The sequence below is a fragment of the Haemaphysalis longicornis genome, unplaced genomic scaffold, assembly GCF_048455015.1.
Source record: "Haemaphysalis longicornis isolate Haplotype H1 unplaced genomic scaffold, Haemaphysalis longicornis Haplotype H1 scaffold_6, whole genome shotgun sequence".
Taxonomy (NCBI): domain Eukaryota; kingdom Metazoa; phylum Arthropoda; class Arachnida; order Ixodida; family Ixodidae; genus Haemaphysalis; species Haemaphysalis longicornis.
In genome coordinates, this window is record NW_027526407.1 from 50,583,133 (window position 1) to 50,607,686 (window position 24,554).

The 24,554-nt window shown below is 47.6% G+C and overlaps 2 protein-coding genes across 4 annotated transcripts in view; both read left to right on the forward strand.

Moving 5' to 3' along the window:
• The first annotated feature begins 527 nt into the window (after positions 1–527).
• On the forward strand, positions 528–5,817 carry LOC144141552 (uncharacterized). The gene is made up of 3 exons (XM_077673095.1): positions 528–865; positions 4,089–4,230; positions 5,406–5,817. Exons 1-3 carry the CDS (start codon positions 727–729, stop codon positions 5,761–5,763), a joined length of 639 nt encoding a protein of 212 aa, XP_077529221.1. The 5' UTR covers positions 528–726; the 3' UTR covers positions 5,764–5,817.
• Positions 5,818–11,447: 5,630 nt separating this feature from the next.
• Positions 11,448–24,554, forward strand: part of LOC144142632 (protein kinase C-binding protein NELL1-like) — a 98,462-nt gene continuing 85,355 nt past the window's right edge. For 2 of the 3 annotated variants that reach the window (XM_077674279.1, XM_077674277.1), the window contains exon 1: positions 11,494–11,630. Coding sequence is in view for 1 of the 3 variants with exons in the window: in XM_077674280.1 (XP_077530406.1) it covers positions 11,573–11,630 (58 nt within the window). In the remaining 2 variants the exon portion in view is untranslated. Of the gene's footprint in view, positions 11,631–24,554 lie in introns of all 3 variants that reach the window. The other variant, XM_077674280.1, reaches the window with a different exon arrangement.

Consider the following 24,554-nt stretch of genomic DNA (forward strand, 5'->3'; position numbering starts at 1 on the left):
ATACTGCAGCGTTCAGCAGGGATCTTCAACAATATAAGCCAAGGGGTTGAGCCGGTATACCTTCGGCTCGTGAGGCTATGCGAAGGAATTAAAACGTTTACTCGCATTCGGCTCTTTATCGTCCTTTTTGATATGCTTGCGACGAGAAACCGAATTCTTGACATTAATTAACATGGGCTAAGCATTTGAGTAATTGCGGCAACCCTATGTCAGTTGAAGTTCTGAAGATGTTCCCTTCTTTACCACCTAGACGGCTAGACGGCTAGACTACCACCTAGACGGCTTCTTTACCACCTAGACCGAACAGAATATGCCGCTTCACGCATCAGCGTCGTCTGCTACAGGTCTCTTCAATTTGTCCTTGCAGACTGCCCAGCACTGCTCAAGGGCGTCTCCGAAATTTTTTTAATTCGGGTCGCAGAATTTCAATTAACAGCGCAGTCCTCGAATGCCCACAAGTCACTAAGAACTATTCTGGATTCGAAAACTGGAGAAATCAAGCAAGACGCGTGTGCAAGCAGTGCACCGCAGCGCCAGCTGCTCGCCCTGTCGGTGGTGCTCAGACGCCGGGTTTCCTCACGCGCCTGACCGGAAGCAGACACCGCTGACGTCGGCCGGGGGAAAAGGAACGCCGCCGTACATCGTGTGTCCTCTGCTAGAAGAGGACGAAGTGAGGCCCACGCATCCGTCAGTGCGACCCTGCACAGCTGTAGATCGGAACGCACGATGGCGTCCTTCAACGAGAGGCTCGTCCGAGAGGTGAAGAAGCACAAGCAGCTCTGGGACCAGCACTCGAAGCTCCACAAGGAGGCCAGCTGCCGGGAGACCGCGTGGGCCGACATCGCCGAAACCCTCGGTGTGACCGGTGGGTAGCGCGCCCGCGTCGCCATTCTGAGAGCGTGCATTACTTCGGCGTTCCGTGGTCACGGAGGCAGAGTCCCGGTTATTGTAATAGCCTTGCATGATGAATTCCGAGATCAAGGTGGTAAAAGCCCCCGCAAACCACCGTTTAGCCCTGAGGGAAAAGCTGCTTCTGTTCAACGTAAGCTGCGTTGCGCGTTCCAGTGCGAAAATATGCGGTGAGGTACATATTGCATTAAGTGTGTCCCGTCTGAGCCGTGTCACCTGACGCCTTTTGAGGTACCTTGGCGGTCTGATAGCGCGTTCGCTCCCGTCTCGTAATGTGCCATCTTTGCATGGATCTGCAGACCTCTTTGGAGAGGAATGCCCGTATCCGAACTCGACAAAGCGTATTTGTTGTACTTACCATTGTGAATGCACGACGAAACTGTGGTATTTACGGCTCGCCTTTAGAGTCCTATGATCGCATTCTGTGGCAAAGCAAACCCGTAAAATTTCTCGGAGCGCGTGATGAAGCTTACGGGCTCCGAATTCAAACGAGTTGTGGCTTTCCCATACCATAGGCAAGTCTGCTTACGTTCTTTTATTGCGGAAGCGTTGTGATTTCCACTTGTGCTATATAAAGCGACTTGAGGGCTCAGAGTAATGCTTTTTTTTTTAACTTTTGTAGGGTAGTACAGAAACGCAGTCATCTTCCCTTCCCCAGAATCGGTGTTCTGCGTGGCTGGGGTGCAGCTTTTTTTTTTTTTTTTTTTTTTTTTTGCTCGCGACGCAGCAGTTCTCCTCGCGTGCCGAGACGCGTTCTCCACACGCGCTGCGCTCTGCGATGTTTTCTGGTGCCGTGCGTTGCAGGGCCAACGGTGCCGGATCTTTTGACATATACTGATCTTGGATCCTGGAGAGGACCAGGGAGAGGAGCGGATCTAGTTCAGAGGGCTCACCGCTCAGACAGTTACTTCGTGGGGATTTGAGAATAATCGCGGCAGTTTATGGCTGCTATAGTCCTCTAGTGGGTGATAACCTTGAATAGCAATAAAAGGGAAGCTACGGAAGCGATGTACGTCGTCTGTGGGACTTCCGAAATTAGCTTCCGAAATTAGCACATCGCGTGGCTGTTTTGATATAGTACAAAAAGGAGCCCACGAGCTGTCAGAAATCATTTTGTCCAGTTTGTGGTTGCTAAAACTACGATTATCAGATGTTTGCTCTGGCTTACTTGTGTAATCATGGGTAGGGGGTCGGTGTGTGCCACTGACTGTGGATCGCACTTGGCTTGACTGCGTTCTCAAGTGCACGAACGACGCGTGCACCAGGAGCTTGCTGAGGCCGTGTCCGGTACAAAAGCGGCACGTGTGATAGGTAGGTGTGACTTGGCGCAGTGGCATCGGAAGAGGCTCTGCATACCGTAGCCAAGTGCTATCCCTAGAAAAAAAATGATGCCGCTCAAAGATAGTTTCCGGTCGGCAGGGTGCCTTGTTGTGGTCTCAGGCGTCCACATGGCCTTAAATCCGCTCTTTCCCGTTCACTGAACCCCCGTCTATTTACACGTTTTTTTAAGACGATTCTTTCTTGGGCAACATAAACCCAGAAATTTTGGTCTGTCTATGTCTGTCTGTCCGTGCGTCTGTTTGTCTGTGACTCGATTCAGCCACCCGGCCAAAGTAAAATGTACACTGCAGAACAGTCTTATATACTCATAGCCAAATGTGAGCGTCTAAGCCCAGTTTATATGTTCATACTTGTCAACTTTGTTGAACATGAACAGGACATTACGCAAATATAAGACCAAAAATTCATACACAAGGAATATTTACACTGTTCCTTTATTAAAAAATTCATGGATGCTTGGTTTTTCGATAGCAAATGATATTCTACACCTACTGCAGAAAACCAGCCGCCGCCTGCTGTTGCCCGCGTCACCTACAGGCAGCATATAAAAAATAACGCTGCAACAGTTACGAAAGGTTCCACTAGGTAGGTTCTACGTTCTGCTTGGAACGCCACGCGGTTCTATAAACCTTCAAGTCGGCCGCCTCGATTCACGCACGTTTCCGCCGTACTGCAGCGCTGGCATCGAGGAACCCGGCCTGTAGCAGTGGAACGCGGTAAATTCAAATCGCCTTGAGCAAACCCTTGGTGTGTTTACCTTGGGATGAGCGCGACGGTACAGTAACAGCATGAGAAGTGACGGGAAAGCAAAGGGGGGGAATCTCCTTTGCAAATGTCTACAAAAACTATCGTCTTTTGACGACATTTGCAACGGAAGGAGCAGATACGCGGCCAATTTTTTTAAGCGAAGCTTTCTTCGCCTCACTTATGACGTCGAAGTAAAGTGCACGGAGGAAAGCCAACTTCACGCAATAGGTTTCACAGGGAGCACATCAATCGTAAACCCATTAACATAACAATGGGATGTCGTTGCACACCTTACGAACGTCTCGTAATACACAAAATATAGTTTGGCAGTACACACTATGATGATGATGTAATACATTCTATAAGCAGAGTTGGATTTCACACTTTCGAAGCGTAGATTTCGGTCTTTGCCTTTGACTCAGTTAGCACTGGTGGAAACGTCGCGTTTTAACCTTCTTTCTTTTGAGAAAAAGGCTTTCGAATTTTTATGCTTCCATCACAGACGCAGCTACCGAATTTCAGAGGCAAACGCTTGACCTCCACTCAGCAGCGGGCTTCTAGTAAAGTTGCATTCGCACTATACTTGCCTTTGCAACTGCCTAACTTCCTCGTTGATGGTGCGTTTTACATTAGCGAAAAAGAGCTACGCACTAACACTTATTCATAACGCTGGAAGCCTTACTAATACTGGGCTAATGAGGAGAAAGATTGCAGTTTCTACTTCCTAGATAGTGGGCCTGCGGTGCAATCTTGCGCAAGGACCACGATATTACCGCTTTGCTCGTGAATTATAATGATGGTTATCGTAATGTACCATCAGGATCACGGGAAGACTGGTTTCCGCTCCAAAGCGAGAAAATAAAACGCCCACCGTGGTCGTGCAATGCTCTTTGCATTTATGTATGGTAGACAGCTATTTTCCTCGTTCTGGCCATGGGAATAAAAATACGCAAAGATATGGCAATTTATTTAGAGAAGTTCAACAAATTGCTCTACCTTTGCACTGATCAACTTCCGTTGAAAACTTCATTTAATTTGGGCGTCGCTTACGCGCACTCATTAGTACATGTGTGGCCCCCGTTCATGTACAGTGGAGGAGTGCCAAACCCGGTGGCGCACCATCCGGGACACGTACCTGAAGCGCAAGAAGCGTCTGCACGTCTCCTCCAAGGGCCAGTGGAACGTGCTGGAGCACGAGCTCGGCTTCCTCGACGGCTTCCTCAGACCCCGCACGTGAGTGCGCGTCTGTGCTGCATTGATGTCCATTACTTGGGAAGACTATTCCCACAGGAGACAATGTAGGAAGAGACGTGCGTAAGTACCCGATGATATTGTCATGGGCGAAAGAGCCGTACAAATAAGTTCCTTTATTTACACGGGCGAACTTGTGCCCGGAAGCAAGTGGCTGCACCTAACCGCTCTCGATCTCTCGAGTTCTCGTTCTCCTCTTATTCACCCCGTTCGCCCTGCCCACCTTCTTCGTCTTCCCCGGAGCTTCCTTTGTTCTACGTCCCCCAGTTGGGCATGTGTGATTATATTAGATGTGTTCACCTGCTTTTCTACGGGTCGTTCGGTGAAGTTCAAGTTCGTGCGACACATGAGCCGTGGCTTTATAGCGGGACGTGCACATCTTGACGTCGATACAAATTTACTTCGCATTTTCGTTTGCACTCCTTCACTAGCTCACTCACTGCCAGAAACCTAACACGTACGATTGGCTTTCGCCCACCGGTTCGGGCAACAGGGGTCGATCATAGCTATTGCAGATTACTAGGTGGGCTACCCTTGCCCATGCGCGTACGCATAGCCGGTTTCGCCGCCTCTGCCCACGGAGCACTGGTACACGTAGCCTATACCGGGAACCGTGGCGGGCCGCGTGATTCCAAACGCTCCGCTGCACAGAGCACCCACGTGACATGTGTGGTGTGACTGCGCGCGCTATTCTTTTGAGCGCCCGCTAAAACGCGCCATCCAATGGGGCTCCGTGGCCTTGATGTTGAGTACTGCGAAATGGCGCTGAAGGTTTGGGTTCGATCTCCAGCAGGTCTATCTTTTAGTTTTTTTTTTCATTGCCTGACTTTTCTTTCTACTGTTAATTTCTTTTTCTAAACTCAAATGCACGGGTTGTTTTTGTTAATAATAGTGATTTGGTATGTTTTAGGTCGCTTTAGGTTTGGGGCGCAGCCAATCGCACAAACAGACATGTCACGTGGGTTCTCTGTGCAGCGAAGCGTTTGGAAATACGTTGCCGGGCCGGTTCTCCGCTCTGCTGTAATTCTAGTTCCGGGATGGTTCAGCACTCTGCTTTAATACTCCATTGTCTCAGTCACAACCTGGCCGTGACTATACGTCCGCGCCGTGAACCTGGGCGAGTTGCCCGTGAACCACGTCGTTTTGCGCATGCGCAGGCGGTGCCAGCTGCGGCCCGCAGTAATAAAAATGGAGCTGGACGAAGGCGAGAGTCCCGGATGTTCCTCGGCGGCGTCGACGGTGCCGCTGCCGTCACCACCGGAGTCTCCGGACCTGCAGTGGGGCTTGGCGCTAGAAGAGCCGCCAATGGCGCAGCCTATTCCTCCACCTTCGGCACCTCCCACTCTAGGGGAATCACGCGACCAGGACGAGCTGTTCTGCCTGAGCCTCCTGGATCACCTGAGGCGCATTCCACCCAGGCAGCGCGACGTGGCCCGCCTGAAGGTGCTGCAGTCCCTGTACCAGTTCGAGTTTGGTCTGCTGGACAACTCGGAGCCGCCGGCTCCCGTTCCGTAGCCACAGCGTGAGGATGCTTGGCCGTGGGATTTGAAGACGGCGCAGTCAGAGACCGAACCGACGGTTCTGGAGAAATAAAAGGGTTCAAAGTGAAAAAGTTACTCTCTGCTGTCAAAGCATCTGGATCCTTCGATGGATCTATCATTTTCAGCGCGCCTTGGGCCGCACCTCAACGGCGATTAAAAGACCTTAAACATAAAATATTAGGAAACATCTTGTACGGAGAGAGAACCGTGGAAATGATACACCAGGCCTTTTGCTCGTTTGTGTCCGTTCCACTCACGTAACAAGTTAGGTGGATATGGTCATGAGCAAAATGTGGTAATTGATTGTCAAATCATTCAGCCACCAATTCGCACGAACTACAAAAAAGATGTAAATTTTATCCCAACTCTCCTTCAGCCTGCGATCCTTTGCGCCTTTTTATTCGAATGCTCTCACTCCCCCAACACTATGTGACGACAAGAGATGCATACATACCGACATGTAATCTCGGGCATATGCCTCGCCACCGGCGGAATTCTCAGCTTTGTCCATATTAGCGAGTTTCCGCGGACCGGTTTCCACGGTCCGCTAGGCTCCGATTGCAAGCGGGGGTGCCATTGCGCATGCGTGGCGCACTTGTCCGCGTACGGCATTGGCTCCAGTTGCGCTGTGTAGGCCGCGGGTCCGGAGCGGACCGTCGGAAACGGTCAGAAAAAAACTATCACTTAGTCGAGCAGGACGCATGTTTCTTCGAGGGACAAACTTTTATTGGGGCGAACTTGTGTTCCGCAAAGAACTCAAGGAATATACAAGCGGCAAAAGAGCAGTCAACAAAGTGACATGCGCAGGAGAGTGTCGGCGATTCGAATATTGCATTGCTTGCATTGCTCGCTTTTATCTTTCGACGTTAATGCTTCGAGAACCCTCGGATAAGATTTCGAACATCGGTGATCAAAGACGAAGATTCCGTTCGAGTGACGACAGTTTTATATACTATTCCTACCAAATCAGAGAGCCTGTGCGGAATACAAAAGAAACAGACGGAAACGCGCGCTTCACTTCTGACTGCTTGGCGCGGGCAGACGCTGGCGACAACACAAAAGTAAAACTGAAGGCGTGGTGCGCGCCAATATCATGTCCGTTTTGAGCACGCCCTGATTGGCTGAAAGCAGACGACTAGACAGCACATCCATTCCTCAGGGTCCTCGCGAGAGCGCCTACATCCGGACCGAAACTGACGCGAAATGGGAATTTTCGAAACGGACACAACTCACAGTACGCAAGGCCCATAAGGCGGGGCTTATAGCCCTGTTGTAGTATATTGCTTTGGCGCGTAGAACACATAATTCGAATATGAAAGCTCCGGTGTCGAGGTAGCCAGTTGACCAGTGTGCTGCTGCTTTGCGTAAAGTATTTCCTGTACTGCCGTGAATTCCACGAATAAGGGGACTGCGGGATATAAAGGGCAAAAGAACAAGGTGAGGGGGAGGGGTGTGTTATTTAAGTTATTAATGGTATTCGGGCAGACACCCTGAAACGACGTTAGCGAAAGATGATGAAATGTCTTTGAAGAGGGAGCATAAGGAGACACGTAAACTATCACTCGCGAGCGAAGGACATCATCCCTTGGCGGCACGCCGATACCAAGCGCAGTGTCTTGCAGCGCTGAATATGACCACCCAGCTGGATAGTAGAAGAAGGGCCTGCAGACTTTTAAAGGGACCCTGCAACACTTTCGATAAGCGCTTGCACTCTTTCCTTCGCGTCTGGAAGCACTGCGAAAGCTACAGTTATCGCCAGCACGGAGCGGCACTGCGTGATTTGCTCGTCGCACCAGATGCGCCTTCCGCCTCTGCTTTGTTTTTGTGGTTTGATTTTTAAAGTTGAAAAACGCTCATTGCTGAAACTGAAGGAAAACCAGCCAACAGCCGCTACATGGCCTCAGTGACGTAATTGGGGCCGTCGAAGAACGTTAAGACCGGGAAAGAGAGGAAAATCTTTTGAGGGAGTTTCCAAGTTATCTGATGGGCGTAGAGCAGTAATTTCTGGCCGAGGTACTTTGCCATTCTCTAATCTAATTACCGGGTTTGTTGTGTGACTACGTTCTGCAAGCATTTAACATTTTAAATAAAGTTGAAGAAAGTGTTGCAGGGTGCCTTTAACTTCGATCGCATTCTAACCCGGCGGTGAAACTAATAAAGTGTGGGCGATTGTTCTTGAACGGCGAGGTTAGTGCCACCAGCCTATAGCGCTTCGCTATGGAACGGCGCCGAGAGAGGCAATAGCGTGTGTGAATAACGGGTAGCGCCATCAATCAAATGTAATTACACGAGGAGCAAGTAGATGGGAACTAAAGGTAACAATAAACAGGAAGAAAAAAATACACTATCAGCGAAGGCCAACTATCTCACAAAAGGGAAGCTTCGTCACGCTTACGTAATATTACGAACGCGAGCGCGACAACGGCGACTGCTGCCGTATTTTCCCTCACGCTGCACAGAACTGATATTTGGCCCATCAACTGCGGTGTTTTTCACTGTTGTTTTTAGGCGGTGAAGTCCTTTAGGGGCTTGATCTGTCAGCGTCTCCTGTCGTCGTCATCGTAACCGTCGTCTCATGTAGTCACGGTGCTAAAATACCGGGGCACTCGTTTACGCGTCGCTCTAGAACGCTTGGTAACGCGTACTAAAAAACGCCGGGACACTCGTTTACGCCTCGCGCTGGAAAGCTTGGTAACCCCTACTAAAAAAAACACCGGGACACTCATTTGCGCCTCGCGCTGGAGAGCTTCGGGCTTCAAAGACAAGAGACTTTAACAGCAAAGCTGTATACCTCTACACCGCAGCGGTTTCGTCTCCGTTGGCAAAAAACGCCAAGGCGAAAGAATACACTTATACACTGCATGCTTCGCCCCTCCCCAGGTTTCACGTTAGTGGAGATGGCCCGGGATTTTTTGCCCACCATGAGACAATAATTACACTGAACAACGAAAGTTGCTAGTTGGTTATTCGCGGTGGCTCAGTGGCTAAGGCGTTGCGCTGCTGAGCACGAGGACGTGGGTTCGATCCCGGCTGCGGCGGCCGCTTTTCTGAGGGAGGCGAAAAGCAAAAACGCTCGTGTGTACGAGATTTCGGCGCAAGTTAAAGATCCCCAGGTGGTCAAAATTAATCGGGAGCTCTCCACTACGGCGCGCCTCATCGCCTGAGTTATATAGCCGCGAGCTGGTCCTGTATTCAAACGCGACATTCCATTCTCCTGTGGGTACAACTTATATAAACATATCGTGTTGTCGGCTATAGAAAATCCTTTTTCTGGTTTGCTTTAGCTATTTGCCCCAATTAGGCACAGCCGTTTCTATAGCCATTTCTATGGCCATTCGTATCGACATTCCTATGAGTGACTTTAGCTTCTTCCATATCCGGTGCTATGGCTTTACTGTAGCTGGCTAAAGTAACCTGAATAGATGTGACTCGATTAGCCTAAACACACTAGGGTGTTCTATAATCGTCCAAAGAGAATTTTGTAGTTATAATCTTTAGCGCAGGATGCATAAAAACTTTAATAGCTGACTGTAACCTATTTTATGCCCTATTATGGGTGACCATGGGGATACATAGGCGGCGATAGCTCATCATAGATTTTTCAATAGGCGCCCATAAGCAATTTCTGTGTGGGAAGCACCTACAGTGAGTACTCAACGCCATCTACTGGTTCGCTTGGGACATTCCTTGTATTATTTTGAAGAACTGCTAAAATAACTCCACGGTTCGGCTTCAACAGCGTCGGGGTAGAATCTCGGGTTTCGAAGCGAGCGACCTGAGTTTCAGCAATTTTTTTTTTTTTTCAGAATACCCGTGTTTCTTTTGACTGTAAGATGTTTTCTTAGCTCAATTCTACGCATTTTTCCGTAAATAAGGGTTTTTTGGCACCTTTTGGCTCAGTTTAAGATTGGGGCACGGCATATTGAAAAACGTATAATCAACGTTTTGCATCACACAGGAAGTGCTGCGCGTGTACTATCCTGGAACGACAAGCCAGTGCAACACCATACTCTCGGCAATGAAGAAGTGAAAAAGTTCACGATAAGCATACTAAAAGGACAGGCAGTCCGTGTGGAGCGCGGGCTCTCAGAGATTCGCGCATTTCGCGCGACTAAATTTCTGTCCATTACCTTGCCGGTCTCGCTGTGGGAGGCGCCCCGTATAGTTCACGCGTGCCCCGACTTGACCTTCGTATAGCTTCGGCCCATCGCCGGCGATATAATATATCATGCTCAGTGGGTGAACCAAAGTGCAGCCCGGAGGGGTTCCCGCGCTTGAAATTTAAATTGGGCTCATCGGTCACCCATTCGCGCCAAAGTGAAGTATCTCTAGAAGCTCCTCGATGCCGCTTTTAGACATTGTGAACTGGTATTTGAGCCTATCTGCATTTGCATCAACCGACGCCTCGCCTAATTTGCAACCAGCTGGAGTCTCTGTATCATTATTCTTTCCGTTGCAGGATCATATGCGCGCAAGAAGCCGCGTATGCCTTGCTGACGCATTTCAATGATGTGGTCTCGGACTCATGCATTTCTTCTGTCATTTGGCCCCAAACACCTCGACCAGGCTAGAGAGAGAGAGAGAGAGAGAGAGAGAGAGAGAGAGAGAGAGAGAGAGAGAGAGAGAGAGAGAGAGAGAGAGAGAGAGAGAGAGAGAGAGAGAGAGAGAGAGAGAGAGAGAGAGAGAGAGAGAGAGAGAGAGAGAGAGAGAGAGAAGGGCAGTTTGTAGAGGTATTAATTTCATATATGGTTGCGGGATGGCTCTGTGCTCTCGATAGATGGTGTAGGAATTAAGGAGTAAGTTGAAGTTTATAGAATGCACGGTGGTCAGTTTCGGAACTTGAGGCGAAAACAAGTCACCATAGACAATGTATACGTTTCTGTCTGAAGGACGGAAAAAAAGATCTGCCCACAAGCCTCCTTTCGCGCTTATCTGTCTAGCCGGCAGTGGGGCACGCCCAAACCTTTTGCATATTTCCTGACTCCCTCTCACCGTCAGAGCAGACGCGCGCTCGGACAGCTTGACGAGGCCGCGGTGGATCTAGATGGCTGGACAGCTACGTCCTTCGAGTTCCGTCAATACTCGACCCGATCGAAGTGTTACGCTCGGCGCGTAGCTCCGGACCTCGGCATTACGGGGGAGCTGCGAAAATGGCGGGAGGCAATCCGTGTTCAGAATTCGCTTAGCGTAATGGCAGGTGGCCGGCGTAGACGGTGGACGGCAGCGCAAACTGGTCGATCCTAATCATCCGCAAAACCGCACCGTCGGCCGCCACTCCAACAACTCAAACGGCCCGCCCTTCTGCGAGCGCGCCCACAGGCAGCGCCGCCACGCGGATCCGAGGCGTAGCAGGCATAGTCTGCAAAGTTGTTAGTAGGGAAACGTCTGCCGCATGTCTGTCACACCACCCTCGCGGCGTCCAGCCAATTTCACCGGCATTTCTTAGCTCATCATTAAATAGCTCAGTTTTTGAAGCGAAAGGTGTGAGTTTCGGTTCATACCTGGTTGCTGAATACATCATCGGCTAATCGACAAAGTTGCAACGAACTCGACGCCGCTTCCGCGGAAACTCAGTGTGTGTTTTTATACAGATGACGCTGCAATCGCATGCTATAACCAATCACGGCACCGCTTAGTCTGGAGCGAAGTGTGCGGGGAGTTTGGGCACTGCACAGATTGAAAAGCTATGGGAGGAGGCGTCGACCATTTTGGCGGCCGCCGGGGCCCGCGCGGTATGGAAGCGACCGGAGCCCGCCGCGGCCCGGCAGCGGCCCCATGAGGAAATGCTTCTCCGGCCGCTGACGCTCCTGTTCACCGAGCTACTGTTGCTCAACTTAACCGGTAAGTTCCCGCACGCGTCGCCGCCGTCGTGCGAGCGATCGCGAGCTTGTTTTTTTGCTCCATTGCGGCAAGGCCTGTTGGGCCGTGATAGACGCGCCGGCCGCTGCAAAAAGATCGCTCGGTCGGGGTGAAAGCTTTGAGGTGGAGAATTTAAGGACGGACGCATCAGTAGCAATGGATTACGCACCTTCCATAGCGAGCCAAGAGCCGAGTGGCACGACAGTGTATTTGCTAAAAAACGAAATAGAATGCCGAACCCCTCCCTGTGAGATGGTTCGTCCTTCCGACGTTGGCTTCACCGCACCACACCTACCGCGTGGGTCGTGACGTCACGCTCCTCGGCAGAAGCAGACGGCCTGCGCCTGGAGAAGAGGAAATACAAAAAAGAACTTGTAGACACCTGGGCCACGTGCCGTACATTTTCGAAGTCCAAATTCCGTTCTTCTTCTTCTGTTTTTTTTTTTTTTTCCCCTTCAGCGCGATCTCTGAAGGTTACGTACATTCAACTTAAAATCGGCGGGTTACTGCTACGACCATGGACTGACGCTTATTGCCCGAGACTGAGAATTGCGAGCCCGATAAACGTAACACGAAAGCGCTTACCCCAAAATAGACGATTGCTCGGTCGGCAATGCGGAGGTCACGACCACCCAATATAACACAAATAAATGCACTCGAGAGCAGTTTCCCCCTCCTTGTTTGGTTTCCGCGGCCGTCATCGTCGCGGCAATAAATTCTAGACGGAACGACTCCCGTTCAGCTAAGCGGATATCTTCAGATCTCGCCGGCGATGCCGCACCCGTTGTAAACTGCTACGAAGATAAGACAGGAGTACCAAGTATTAGCGGTGCTGCTTTAAAAAGCATCGCGGCGGTAGAATAAAAAGAGAGCGCTCATTGGCGGTGTTTCGCCGTCCAAAACAAAGCACAATTAATGACCAAGGGCGTGCCGCCGCTGCCGAGATTCTTTCAAGCGCGCGCGCTGCCACTTTTACAAGGTGGCGACAAATGATGTTTCCGAATATACGCACCGCCGCTCCTTCGGAGCGAAGCGTTAAGCCTCCGCTGCTGAGCTGTTCAGACGTCGCCGTCGAACGGGCGCGTTTTTTGTGTTTTGATTTTTGCTTTTGTCGTTGCCCAGCTTTCGTTCTCTCTCTCTTTTTTTTTTTTCTCGGCGATGTTGAAACACGGTTGCAAGAAGGCTGTTTCGAGCGTCCATCTCGTTAACTTCCGTGCTTTCTCGGCGATTCTCTTCGACCATTTTGAAGCTCGGTCCGAAGCAAGTAACGTAGCTTGCAGCAGGAAACGTAACCGTCCTACGCTAATTGATTTCTCGCTTGCGGAGCGTAACCGAAGATAAAACAGTTAAAGACCGCACACTACGTGATATTCAAAACGAAAACACCTGTTTGCAAGCGGGCTTTGCCGCGGAGCTCGGCAGTGGTGAGGCAAAAGCAGTTTGACGGGGCATGATCGGTAATTTTAATGAACTCTTTTCAACCTTTACTGTGTTTTCCCTTTTTGCCTTGGGTATTTTTCTTATAGTAAGAAAATACAGCAGTTATGAACAATATTTAGGTCATAGCAAACGTAGCAGGCGTGTTTTTTTTTTGCCTCACAAATAGAAATTTTTAAATGATAGTAGCGTGTTTATGGGAAAACGGGAAAAAAATTTGCGCCGCGGGTGTGATACGAACCCCCAACCTTCAAATAACGCGTACGTTGCTTTTTTATGCTTTTTTATGTCGATATGCTCTTATCTCGGTACCCTGGCGCATACAATCATCGCACTGACGTTGGTGTCCCTTTCGGAAGTTTCGCGGCTTTACCTTCGAAGGTAGGCGACTACACCGAAGGTGTTGTGCTCGTCGTGCAAAACGCCCCGGCGACGATACCAGAGTCGTGTCGCATGTTCCGCGTGGCGAGCGAACATCCCGGGCGCCGCCGCTGGGCTCCTCCAAACATCGGAGAGACTGGCCTCGGGGGTGGTGGTCTAAATTTGGATGGCGCAAAGCCCGGCCGAGTGCGCTCGCCGCCGTCTCAAGCCGCGGTTAACTCTCTTCTGCCCCGCGGAGGAGGAATGCGTCGCTCCCCGAGTCATCCGTCCAGCGGGCTGCTCGGGGAAAGTTTTGGGGAAAGCCTCGGGGCGGCGGCTCCTCGCAGCAGGCGAGTTCATCACCGTCAAGTCTGCGCCGCAGCCGCTGGTAGCGTTCGGAAAGATGCTGCCGCTGCTGCTGCTGGGAGGGCGACGATTCTGGAGCGCGCTCTTTCAAGCGAGAGAGACTCGACTTGGGCGGCAACTTCACGGGCGACGGGGCGTGGCGGTGTTCCCTGTGTTGCGCGCCCCAATCGAATTCCCGCAGGCCGCGTGTCTGCTGGCTTCGCTGCAAATCTCGTCTTCTGCCGCCTCGTAACATCCTCTCCCCTTTCGCGCTTCCATACCTTGCCCGGGAGGTTTTTTTGACCAATTCAATTTTCCCGCCTTTGAACTGCTCTGGCGCCATCGCTTGGTACAGCACGCGTCCTTTTTTTTGCGTTTTGCGTTTCTTGTGCTCAGAACAGCTCAAACCGACGTCTTTTGTTTTCGTATTTTGCTTTTATGTCGCCCCTCTGCGACGCTGCTTTTAGCGTTTTTTTTTTTCTAGCTTTCGTACGTAGCAGTCCAGCGAGTGTTGTTAATTAAGAGAACGCTGGTACTCTCGGTTATGTACTTATATTTTGCTTCAGGTATGCAGGAGGTTTTCTTTGTGCTGAATAATGTTGACATGTATGAGGCCTATACGGCATCAATTGATTTCCAGCAAATGAAGTAGTTACGTGGTCTTTTTATTATTTTGCCGGACGGCAAGTGGTTGAATTTAGTGACAGACAGGCAAACGGACGGACGGACAGACAGACAGATTTTGGCATTTCAGTAGCCCATACTATCGTCTCTGGGAGTTGGAACAAACTTAGAAAGAAATTAATACGAACCCAGCTGCTACTCGAGACATTTTTCCCGTAGATCTTCAACTACCAAAAGACAGACTACATTACAGGCTGAGTTAATACTGCTACTCCGCACCTTATTTGATACTCCAAACCTTGAAGGGGTTTAGAAGCTCTAAGACAATGTCTGCCTCCAGAACTACTCCCCAGAAGGTCATCCCGTTCCTTTGTTTCATTTGCAAAGTGAGCCTGTTTCGGCACTTACTGCTATGCTGGCGTTTTTCCTCTAGCGTTAAATGATTAAAATGTCTCATTTGATTGGTTGTATACGAAAGGAGCAATTTTAACTCTCAGCTCAGGGCGTCTGCGTAACTGCAGTGTAAGAAAATGCGAAATATTGGGATACGAAGTGGTCCGTTTGAGCGCTAATACTCAGCAAAAGTGGTGAGATTGGGCGCAAATGTTTAACTTCCGTGAAACTTAAAAAAAAAAAAACGTGGTATAGAAATTCTGAGAATTGTCTTCTTCTGCGTAAAAGTTGTTTCCAGCTGCTTTGCTGTATACCGAACCGAGCTCCTTTGAAGTCGGCTTTACTGCTTTACATATTTACCTTGCTGGGAAGACATTTTACAGTGGGCCAATATACGTAGTCTCATATCGAAGTAGGAAAGCCCCATAAAACCCCGCACACCAAGCCCCTGTAAAGTCGGCTTCAGTAGTATGTACACGTGCATTGCGCGTTTTATCAGGCGTTTCCTTTTTTCTTATGTAAAGCGAAGCTTTCAGCCTCTCTCTGATCTGATACGTTGCGGCCCACACAAAATGCCTTGCAGGCAAGCCAACTTTCTGTGATGATGATGATGACCGCGGGTGAAGCGAAGAAAAATTAAACCGCTTCCCGTGGTCGGAATAAAATCTGGGTCTCTCGCAGCATGAAGCCGACGGCTACCCCTTTGCGCCATTCCTGCACGATAGCAGCAGTTCGGATTTGGAGAGGGGTGCATGGACATGCAAAATTAGACAAAAGATGCACCCATCCGTCTAACGACGACGACGGTTGAACGCTAGGGAAAGTCGTAGAATGCCCGGAAGAGCGCAATCGCCTGCAATGCAGAAAACGGTCGGCTTGATTCTTTGTTGGTTCGTCTGGTGTTGGACTTTCTTCACATCCTCCCATGGTTGTCCTTTCGACAGAGGGGTAGCTGATTTTTTGCAGTGAATTATTACCATTTATGCATTTATTTTGTAGTTATAAGACGCCGCGTATCTTCGGTGAGGTTTTCACCAAAGGGTGCTTACGCATTAAGAAAGAGTTTGACATAATGCCTTGCCCCTCTTGTATTCTTAAATGGATGAACGTCGAGTAACAGCGTAAAAACAGACACTAGGGAAGAGAATGACAGGACGACGCTGTTATTTTCTTCCCCTGGTGTCTGTGTTTTTACGCTGTTGTTCGAAGATGTTCAACCAATACCAACTCGCCCAATGTCGATCTTTCTGCATTCTTAAATGGATACGCGTATGGACACCGCAGGGAATGCACCACCGTGTTCTCGGTTGTACAGCTGCGGATTTTTTTTTATGGCGGATCGTTCACCCTCTCTCTAGATGTACCCCCAAACACACCCCTTGTGGCTCCTGAACGGCTCCTTTTGGATACCCCAATCATGGTCGTATTCGAGTGCCCTCGTCACAACTTCACCTGTGCATATCGTGCTAAGTGAACGCTCACAGTGCAGTGCAGACTTTATATGAACAATCTTCCCCTCCCCTTTTCCCCGTGTCCCACAACAGGGCCTATTGGCCTCCTCCTGTAATAAAGTCATCCATTCCATTTGGGGTGTTAAGACATGCGGCCTGGCAAAGAGTCGCGGGCATTCAAAAGCATCGGAGGAGCGGCCGTAGAGCGCACTTGCAACGTTAACAAAATCGGCAGTGGTATAGGTGCAGTGATTTCCCTACACCCCTCCTAGGGGGTGTGTAGACCCCCCCTAGTTTTTCTGGACACCCCCCCTTGAATCACCGAATTTCACTCTTGTCAGTCCTTGTATGGACCATTTTCAGTATCGATCTGCGCATGCGCGGGCTGCCCGTCTGCTATTCTTGGCCGTAGCCTCGGGCAAAATAAACAAAAGTGCGCCCTCCGAGATTGCTGTTAGCGTTGCACGTATTTATTTCCTTTTTTTCGACAGCTCGTGGCAAGTTCGTATGTGCGCACAAAAAAGGCTTTCAAAGGAAAGGGGCAAAGTGGTTTGAGGCTGACCGCGCTGTGAGCACATTGCTACCTGCCAGGGAGTAGCGAAAAGCGCTACAGAAGCTTATCCTGGCGTTTTAATAAATCGGGAGCGTACAATCGGTGCCTGATTTATAAGTGCTGCATAATTCGTGTACTACCTAAACATTGTTTCAAGAACTCAAATTTCGCCACTGGCCCTGGTAACAAGTTCGAAAATGTCCTTATACGTTGAAAAATGGCAAGAAATTAAAAAAAAACTGAATACGGACCCTTCATGGTAAAAAATGAATTTCTCTAAATTTGTTTTTTTCTTGCATTGAATAGAAAGCACCACCTCTCAGGTGTATATATATATATATATATATATATATATATATATATATATAGAAAATGAAAAAACGTACGTCACGGGGATGAGCATTTGGTGAACAGACGTCTATTATTTAACTAGTGGGATAAAAAACAGCTTTTCTAGTTTATGAACCCCCCCAGAGCCATTGAGACACCCCCCCTGATTCGATGCCTGGGGAAACCCCTGTATAGGTGCATTTGTCTGGATATGTTATTGAAGGCATTTCCTTGTAGGCGTGCTCTTTAAAAAAAAAAAGGGGGGGGGGGCAAGGTTTATACAGAATTCGATACAATTCTTTTTAAAGCGAAGCTTTCTACGCCTCTCTGGTGCCGTCCATCATTACGCTAATGCGCACTGCAGGAAAGCCAATTTACACAAAGAACGCCCCCCCCCCCCAAAAAAAAAAAAAAAAAAAAGCGCTCCCCGTGGTTATAATCGAACCTGATGTGCCTTTCGGTACGAAGCCGCCGTCTATCTGATTACGCCATTCTTACACGGTCGAAGCGGTTTGGATTTCAGACTGACTTTGACTCCATTGACACCATTTTGTCTTAAGTGGTGCTTTAATTTTTACAATGAATTAATAATATCTGTATTAATCTTTATTGCCACAACAGAGAACATACAGATAATATTAGTAATTATGCAATAATAATACAATAAAATTTAATAAATGATAACACCACGTGCATCTAACGGGTTCGCATAAGCCATCAGGCTATTAGCGGCGTAAAGCCTAGGGTACTCTTCCTTAAGCATACTAACTTTTATTTAGCCGTAATTGTGACGTAAGGCGGGAACAAATGCAATTATAATTGTGAAATAAGTAGAAGTATAGTGAAGTGCAATAGTGCAATGTTTTGGGTCATCCTGCACACGTATTTGTGAAGTAAAGCAAAAAAAAAAAGTGGGAATCTACGCCCAGTCTGTGGTGCAAAATACACTTGGCTTTGTGCAAGATCGCAAGAATAATACTAACGATAAAGTTTAATTTCACGCCAAAAATTCATAGTTCTGATTGAGGCCCCAGATAAATGCTGACGCTACGTCATCCTGACCGCATAACCCTCCCCCCCCCCCTTCCCTCGTCTCCACGTAAAAACACCTGTGGCAGAAGTGCATTAATTAAGTGAAGCTAATAGGGAGAATACAAAAAGAGGTAATACAAAAAAAATATATATTTTCGTTCCAAAGTCCTTCGCCTTAAAAAATAAAGCATAAAAAAAGATAGCTATTTGCATTATACAGTCCGGCCACTGGGCAGGTTTTATGGCCTAGCCAGCGATTTTATGGCCTCGCTGGCTTCGCGGTAGGCGTAATCACGGAAGTGGGATTTACGCCAGGGCATCCCGGGGTCGAAAGTCTTCTCCACCTTCCTCCTCTCCCGCAAGCACACTCCACCCGGATGGTCACTTTTTATACCTCTGTGTGAGGTACAGACCCCCCTCTAAACGGCAACTTGCACTGCCCGTGTCCGTGGAGGAGGCTGTAATTAAGAGCGCTGTACCAGCGTCGGTAGGCATAAATCGTGCTCGTAATATGGGTTTTTCACAAGAAGTGGACAGGGCTGCGCTAGACTTCGTTTTTTTTTTAAAGCGATGCTTTCTATGGACCACAGATGGCGTCGATGTCAGAGCAAAAATCACTGCAGGAAAGCCACCTTTGCGTAATGGTTTCACAAAATGATGATGATGGTGATGATAATGGAAGCTTTTTTTTTTTTGCCCCACTAATGGTGCCGTTCGCCACACTGCCGCCCTCCATCATTACGCTCAACAGGCACTGCAGGGAAGCCAACTTACGCAGTGGGTTTCCGGGAAGGCTCATCAAGTCGCTCAAGAAAACGAAACGCCTCCCGGGGTGGGAATCGAACCTGGGCCCTCCGCGTTATGAAGCCGACTCCTATCCGATTGCGTCATTCCGACACGGTTGGGGCAGTTTGGATTTTGGACTTTGACTTTGACTTTCAGGTTGCATGGGAGCAAGCTTCGAGTTTTAACCGTCTTTCTTTTAAGTAGGCGTTTTGACTTTTTTGCAGACATACAGCGGACTCCTCCCCAATACGTGCATGCATCCCTGTAAAGCGCCACACCGCGAGCCTCCTTAGATTCGCCTTCAGACATGTACGCAAATGTGTTGCTGGAAAGACATTGTTTTCAGGGGCACTGCAGTCAGGTGCACTATATATATATCTAGCGCCTTTTAGTAACAGTGTTTTCGTGTGCGGCGATAGAGTAACAGATTAAGCTTTACAGCCGGACGTAAACTCTCACGTTGAGTCCACGTACAAATGCTTCAGCATTGAAAATAACTCACCCGAAGGTATAAATGTACTGAAGACGAAATGTAAATATATGTAAAGCGAGTGCGAAAATTGGGAGGTCTACACGAATATGTAGAAAAATTATGAAAGGCCTGTATTCTCAATTTAAGCACCGTAAGTGGTTCTTTTTCTTTCCGCACGTTGCGGTACCTGTATAAGGACAAAAATAAAAAAAAATATTACTATTTAAATTTCGGAAGATTAGCACTTGCAGGGATATGAACGCCATAAATGTATTTTTTGAGACACAGATCTTCATCTAGGGAGCCGTGGATAACAACCTTTGCTTCGCCAACTATAGCGTTGCAACTGAAATAGAATACGTTCAAGGGACTGTTTGTTAGATAGGAAGCGGTTGAATTAATAAATTATGGCGTAAACGTTTTTTGAAGGCTGTGGTTGCTTTAGACGTGACGACTTTCAAACCGCACTTAACGGGGAGAAACGGAAAATTCTCAGCTGTTTTGACAACTTGAACCTTTCAGGGCGGTGTCGCTTCAGAAAATGTGTGGCAGATGATCATTCTCTAAAACGTGTCCGCCGCGTTGTGTTAATTAGCTGCAGCTGTAATAGATGACATTCTGAGCGGAAAAACACAGGTTCAGGTGGTGGGCGAAAAAAAGCGTTTTTAGCTATTGATGACGCATATCCCGCTTGTGTACAGTCAGAGCAGTGGTAGGTGGCAAGGACAAGCGTCACAATAAAGCCAAACAATACAAAGCACCAAACAAAATTCAGAATTATTCATGTCATCACGAATAAAAAGCCAAGGCAAAGAAGCATCTATGCAGATGCTTGTTTAGACAGTCACTGGATCCTAGAAAGAACTTAAAACATAAGTGTCAGCGAAACTCAATCTTTCAGTTATTTTTTCTCGTTTACACCCTTTAGGGTGTAAAAAGGATTTACACCCTTTGTGTCTAACTAACACCCTTACACGCAATAAAAAACAACGAGAAACAACCCTTTTAGGGTGTATTCGTGTTTCTTCTAGGGTGTTTTCCTTTGTTTTTTTCTATAGGTGTAAGGGTGTTAGTCACAAACGGTGATTTACGTCCTTAATGGTGTAAATTGTTTTACAGTGTACTCCAGAAACTGATTATAAGGAAGAGACGCTGAATACGGCCGATGAGATATTTTAAGCCTATTTTCTTTACTCGCTCTCTGTGCCATAACAAGGGGTCCCGACGGAAGGTGTTCCGTACTCTCAAAAACCGGGTGTACGCGAGATACGGAACCCCTTCCGTTTTTTTCAGCACGGAGAAAGAAGGAAGCACACTGTGAAATGATTTACACCCTTGAAGGTGTAAATCACTGTCTATAACTAACACCCTTCCACCGTAGCAAGCAAAACAAAAAAAACACCCTTAAGAGTATTTTTTTGTTAAAACCCTTACACCCTAACTTAAGCACGACTACACCCTTTCAAAGCGTATTTTATCGTTATTACACCCTGTCAAAGGGTGTTTTTCTTTGTTCTTTGGTAGGGGTACAGGTATTAGTTATAGCACCTGTAGAATTTAGAATTATATCATCTAGGATTATAGCATCTAGCATGTAGAATTATAGCACATGTAGCACCTTTTGAATTTTGCCTTAATTTATTTGACTAAGACAAAAAAATCCCGGACCATCTCTTATAACCTGAAACCTGGTGATGGGCGAAGCCTGGAGTGTGTAAGTGTATTCTTGGGGCCTTGGCGTTCTTGCCAACGGAGATGAAACGGTTGGGTGGTAGAGGTATGCAGCTTTCCTGTAAAAGTCTCTTGTCTTTGAAGCACAAAGCTCTCTAGCGAGGCGTAAACGAGTGTCCCGGTGTTTTAGCACCCTGACTACGTGAGACGACGATTACGACGACGACAGGAGGCGCCAACAGCCCCATGGGGCTTCCCCCCTAAAAGGGTGTAAATTAATTTACAGTGCAGGTTTGAGTCGACGCTCCCCAAAGTGGGGGCGCGGACGTACCGTATTCTCTGCGGCCTCTTCAGTGCGTGCGACGGTGCGATGTGTAGTGGCACCTTCTACGGGCGGCCGCACAAGAGCATCATCATCACTGCGGGGGTTCCCATTGATCTCAGCTGACAGATGTCGGACGGGCCCGAGCTCTAGCCCTGGTTCAGCCGACAGCACGCATACGTCGGTAAACAATCGCTTACGCCCTTCTTTTAGCGCTGCAAGGGGTGGGAGATTATTTGTACGTGATGTCATTTTAGAGAAGCCGTGAAGGCAAAATAGCAACGTCGTTTGATTTGAAAAACGAATACTAGCCTTAAGTAACTCGCTCAACTCCATTCCAACCGGAAAGACGTTTTTTTTAACCGAAGATACGAAATATTTAAAAAAAATTAAATTAGTGCTACATGACGTCAGCACTGCAGTGACGTAACAGGGAGAATACTAAAAAAACAGCTATCGGTCTGTTCCCCGATCATTGAAACTATTCCCCGATCTTTGAACTATGCGGCCGGCATTTGGCAGTTCACTCTTAATAACGGGTACTAACGGCCGTATTTACTAACTCCTTACGAACCTCACTACCCCGCGGTACGGGACGTAGGCTTTGCCACTAGCAACTGTATAGTTAAGAAATTAACTGCGTGTAGGAAGCAGTATACACTAGATTAAGGTCGTGCTTATGACTGGGTTATGAATGGCCTGTTATTAAACACATGTAGCTCAGTAGGGTGTTATCGTCAGGATTTTATTAGTGAAGGTTGTACTGCTTACTGCCTGCTTCAGTTAGTAACCCTGGCTAGTTGCTGCACTTACTACCTCCAGTTACTAAGTACCGAGTGTAAATACCGGACAAGTAACTTGGTAGTGTTCAGTTAGTGAATTCCAAAACCTTTTTTAGGAGTATTGGGGCAGGGGGGAGGGGGGACTTCATGAACGAAGGCCTAAAAATGATTCCTACGAGCTGGAAAAGAAAGTAAAGGAGACATGTACGCCACCCTGAGTTGTGTTTGTGTTGCAAGTATTGGCCGGTTTCGGCCGGAGCACAAAGGCGATGCTTACGGAGCTCCTTTGTCTCGTCTTGCGTAGTGAAAATGGGTCATGCACTGTCAGGATCGCTCCACACACTTTGCTGCGTTGTCGTCTGATCGAGGGCTCTTTGTTGCCTCCCGAGCATTCGCTTTCTCTACGCTGATGTCCGCACCTGCTGTTTGTTCCCGCCACAAAGGCGACACTCGTGAATTAGAACGCTACTCGTGCTGTATAGTAAGCGGTTCTGAATAGGGTGTATTACGAGTCTCTTAGTAGAGTCACTGATTTCCGCGGTTCCAGTGTGCTGTATCGTGGAGGGTATTTACTCTATTGGGTGGTGCGGGTGAGGCAATTTGAGAGTCAAATTCACTCCCTGTGAGAAAGAGTATTTGGGGTGTAAAACCGGTTTTGTCCATGTAGGATGCAGGACTCTGGCAGGGAAACCACATGTACGTTTTTTAAATGCAGAAGCATTTGTTAACTTGGTATGTCGAATATCCGACGTCGCAGTTAAAAGACGGCAAACAAAATGACCAACAACTCGAAGAATAAAATAAACAGGTCAAACATTGCTCGGATTAAAGCCGAATTTCTTCAACAAGTTACTGTAAACAGTTAAATAATTGAGTGTAAAAGAAAATCGAATATATATGGGTCTGGGTGGTATTCAAACGAGGGGCCTCCGGAGCGTGACAAACACGCATACACAGCACCACCACAGCTCGGTGACTGCATACACACTGTAAAGAGATTTACACCCTTTAGAGTGTAAATCACAGTCTTTAACTGACTCTTACATCCTATAAAAATGATAACAAGGAAAACTCCCCTTAGGGGTGTTTTTTCATTTTAACACCCTTACACTCAAGCAAAAACGCGATTTTAACTTATCAAAAACGAGATTTTAACTATATTACACCCTTTCAAAGGGTGTTTTTCTGTGTTTTGTGGTAGGGTGTGAGGGTGTTATTTATGGACAAAAAAGGGTATAAATCATTCTACAGTGTAGCTGGTAAACTTAGATCATACTCCAGGTGTACCTATATGCATATATGCATATATATATATGCATATATATATATATATATATATATATATATATATATATATATATATATATATATATATATATATAGAGAGAGAGAGAGAGAGAGAGAGAGAGAGAGAAAGATGAACTCACAAAGCGCGCAGAAATAGTATAAGTAAAGAGTCGGATACACAGCAAGAACAATAACAAACAAGCTTTACTTACGTAGCGGCAACGGGACTTGCCTTCATCAGAGTAAAGTTACATGATTTTGCTGTCGTGTAACTTTAAGCAAAATCATGTAACGCATTCATTTATATCATTTATATATATATATATATATATATATATATATATAATTGCGTTGTTGCCTTTCATGTTGAAACGCGTGTTCGAGACATACACTGACGCCTACATGATTAAATGAGGATGCCAGTTAAGGCGCAGCAATAAGGCAAGTAACAACAGAGTATTGGTTTGGGCGAGTTGGTACATAGCGGCGTATCGAAGCGCAGCAAAGACGAGAACAGGAACACAGAAGACGACACACAGAGCGCTAACTTCCAACTTTAATGACACAAAAACCCCAACCACCACATATGTAGTGCTCTTATCAGCCGACATGCCTCATTTGAACCAACCAGGATGTAGTCAATATCACAACAACACAAATAAAACTGCTCGAAAGTTTAACTGCTTAAAAGTTTAACATTGTCAAAAAACGATAAAAGTATTACAATACAAGTACACCGATAAAAAACCAATAAAAAAAACGTAAAAACTTTACAAATAGGAAGTTGCCAAATTCACGCAAGAGCAAGCAGAAAACGCATGCGCGAAAGACACACGCTCCGGACAAGTTTTCACGGGTTTGACCTTAAAAAATCTAAAACTCTTTGGCCCCGAGAGCTACCGACGGCTTCGAAACGTAACGATCCCCCAAATCAGCGATGGCTTTCGCCTCCAGAATTTTGCGTGTAAGGGGGTGTCGGTGCTTGGCCACAACAACACACTTCTCAAAGAGGGGACGAGAACAGCCACACGTTTTGCAGTGCAAATCAAGAAAGCTCCCGT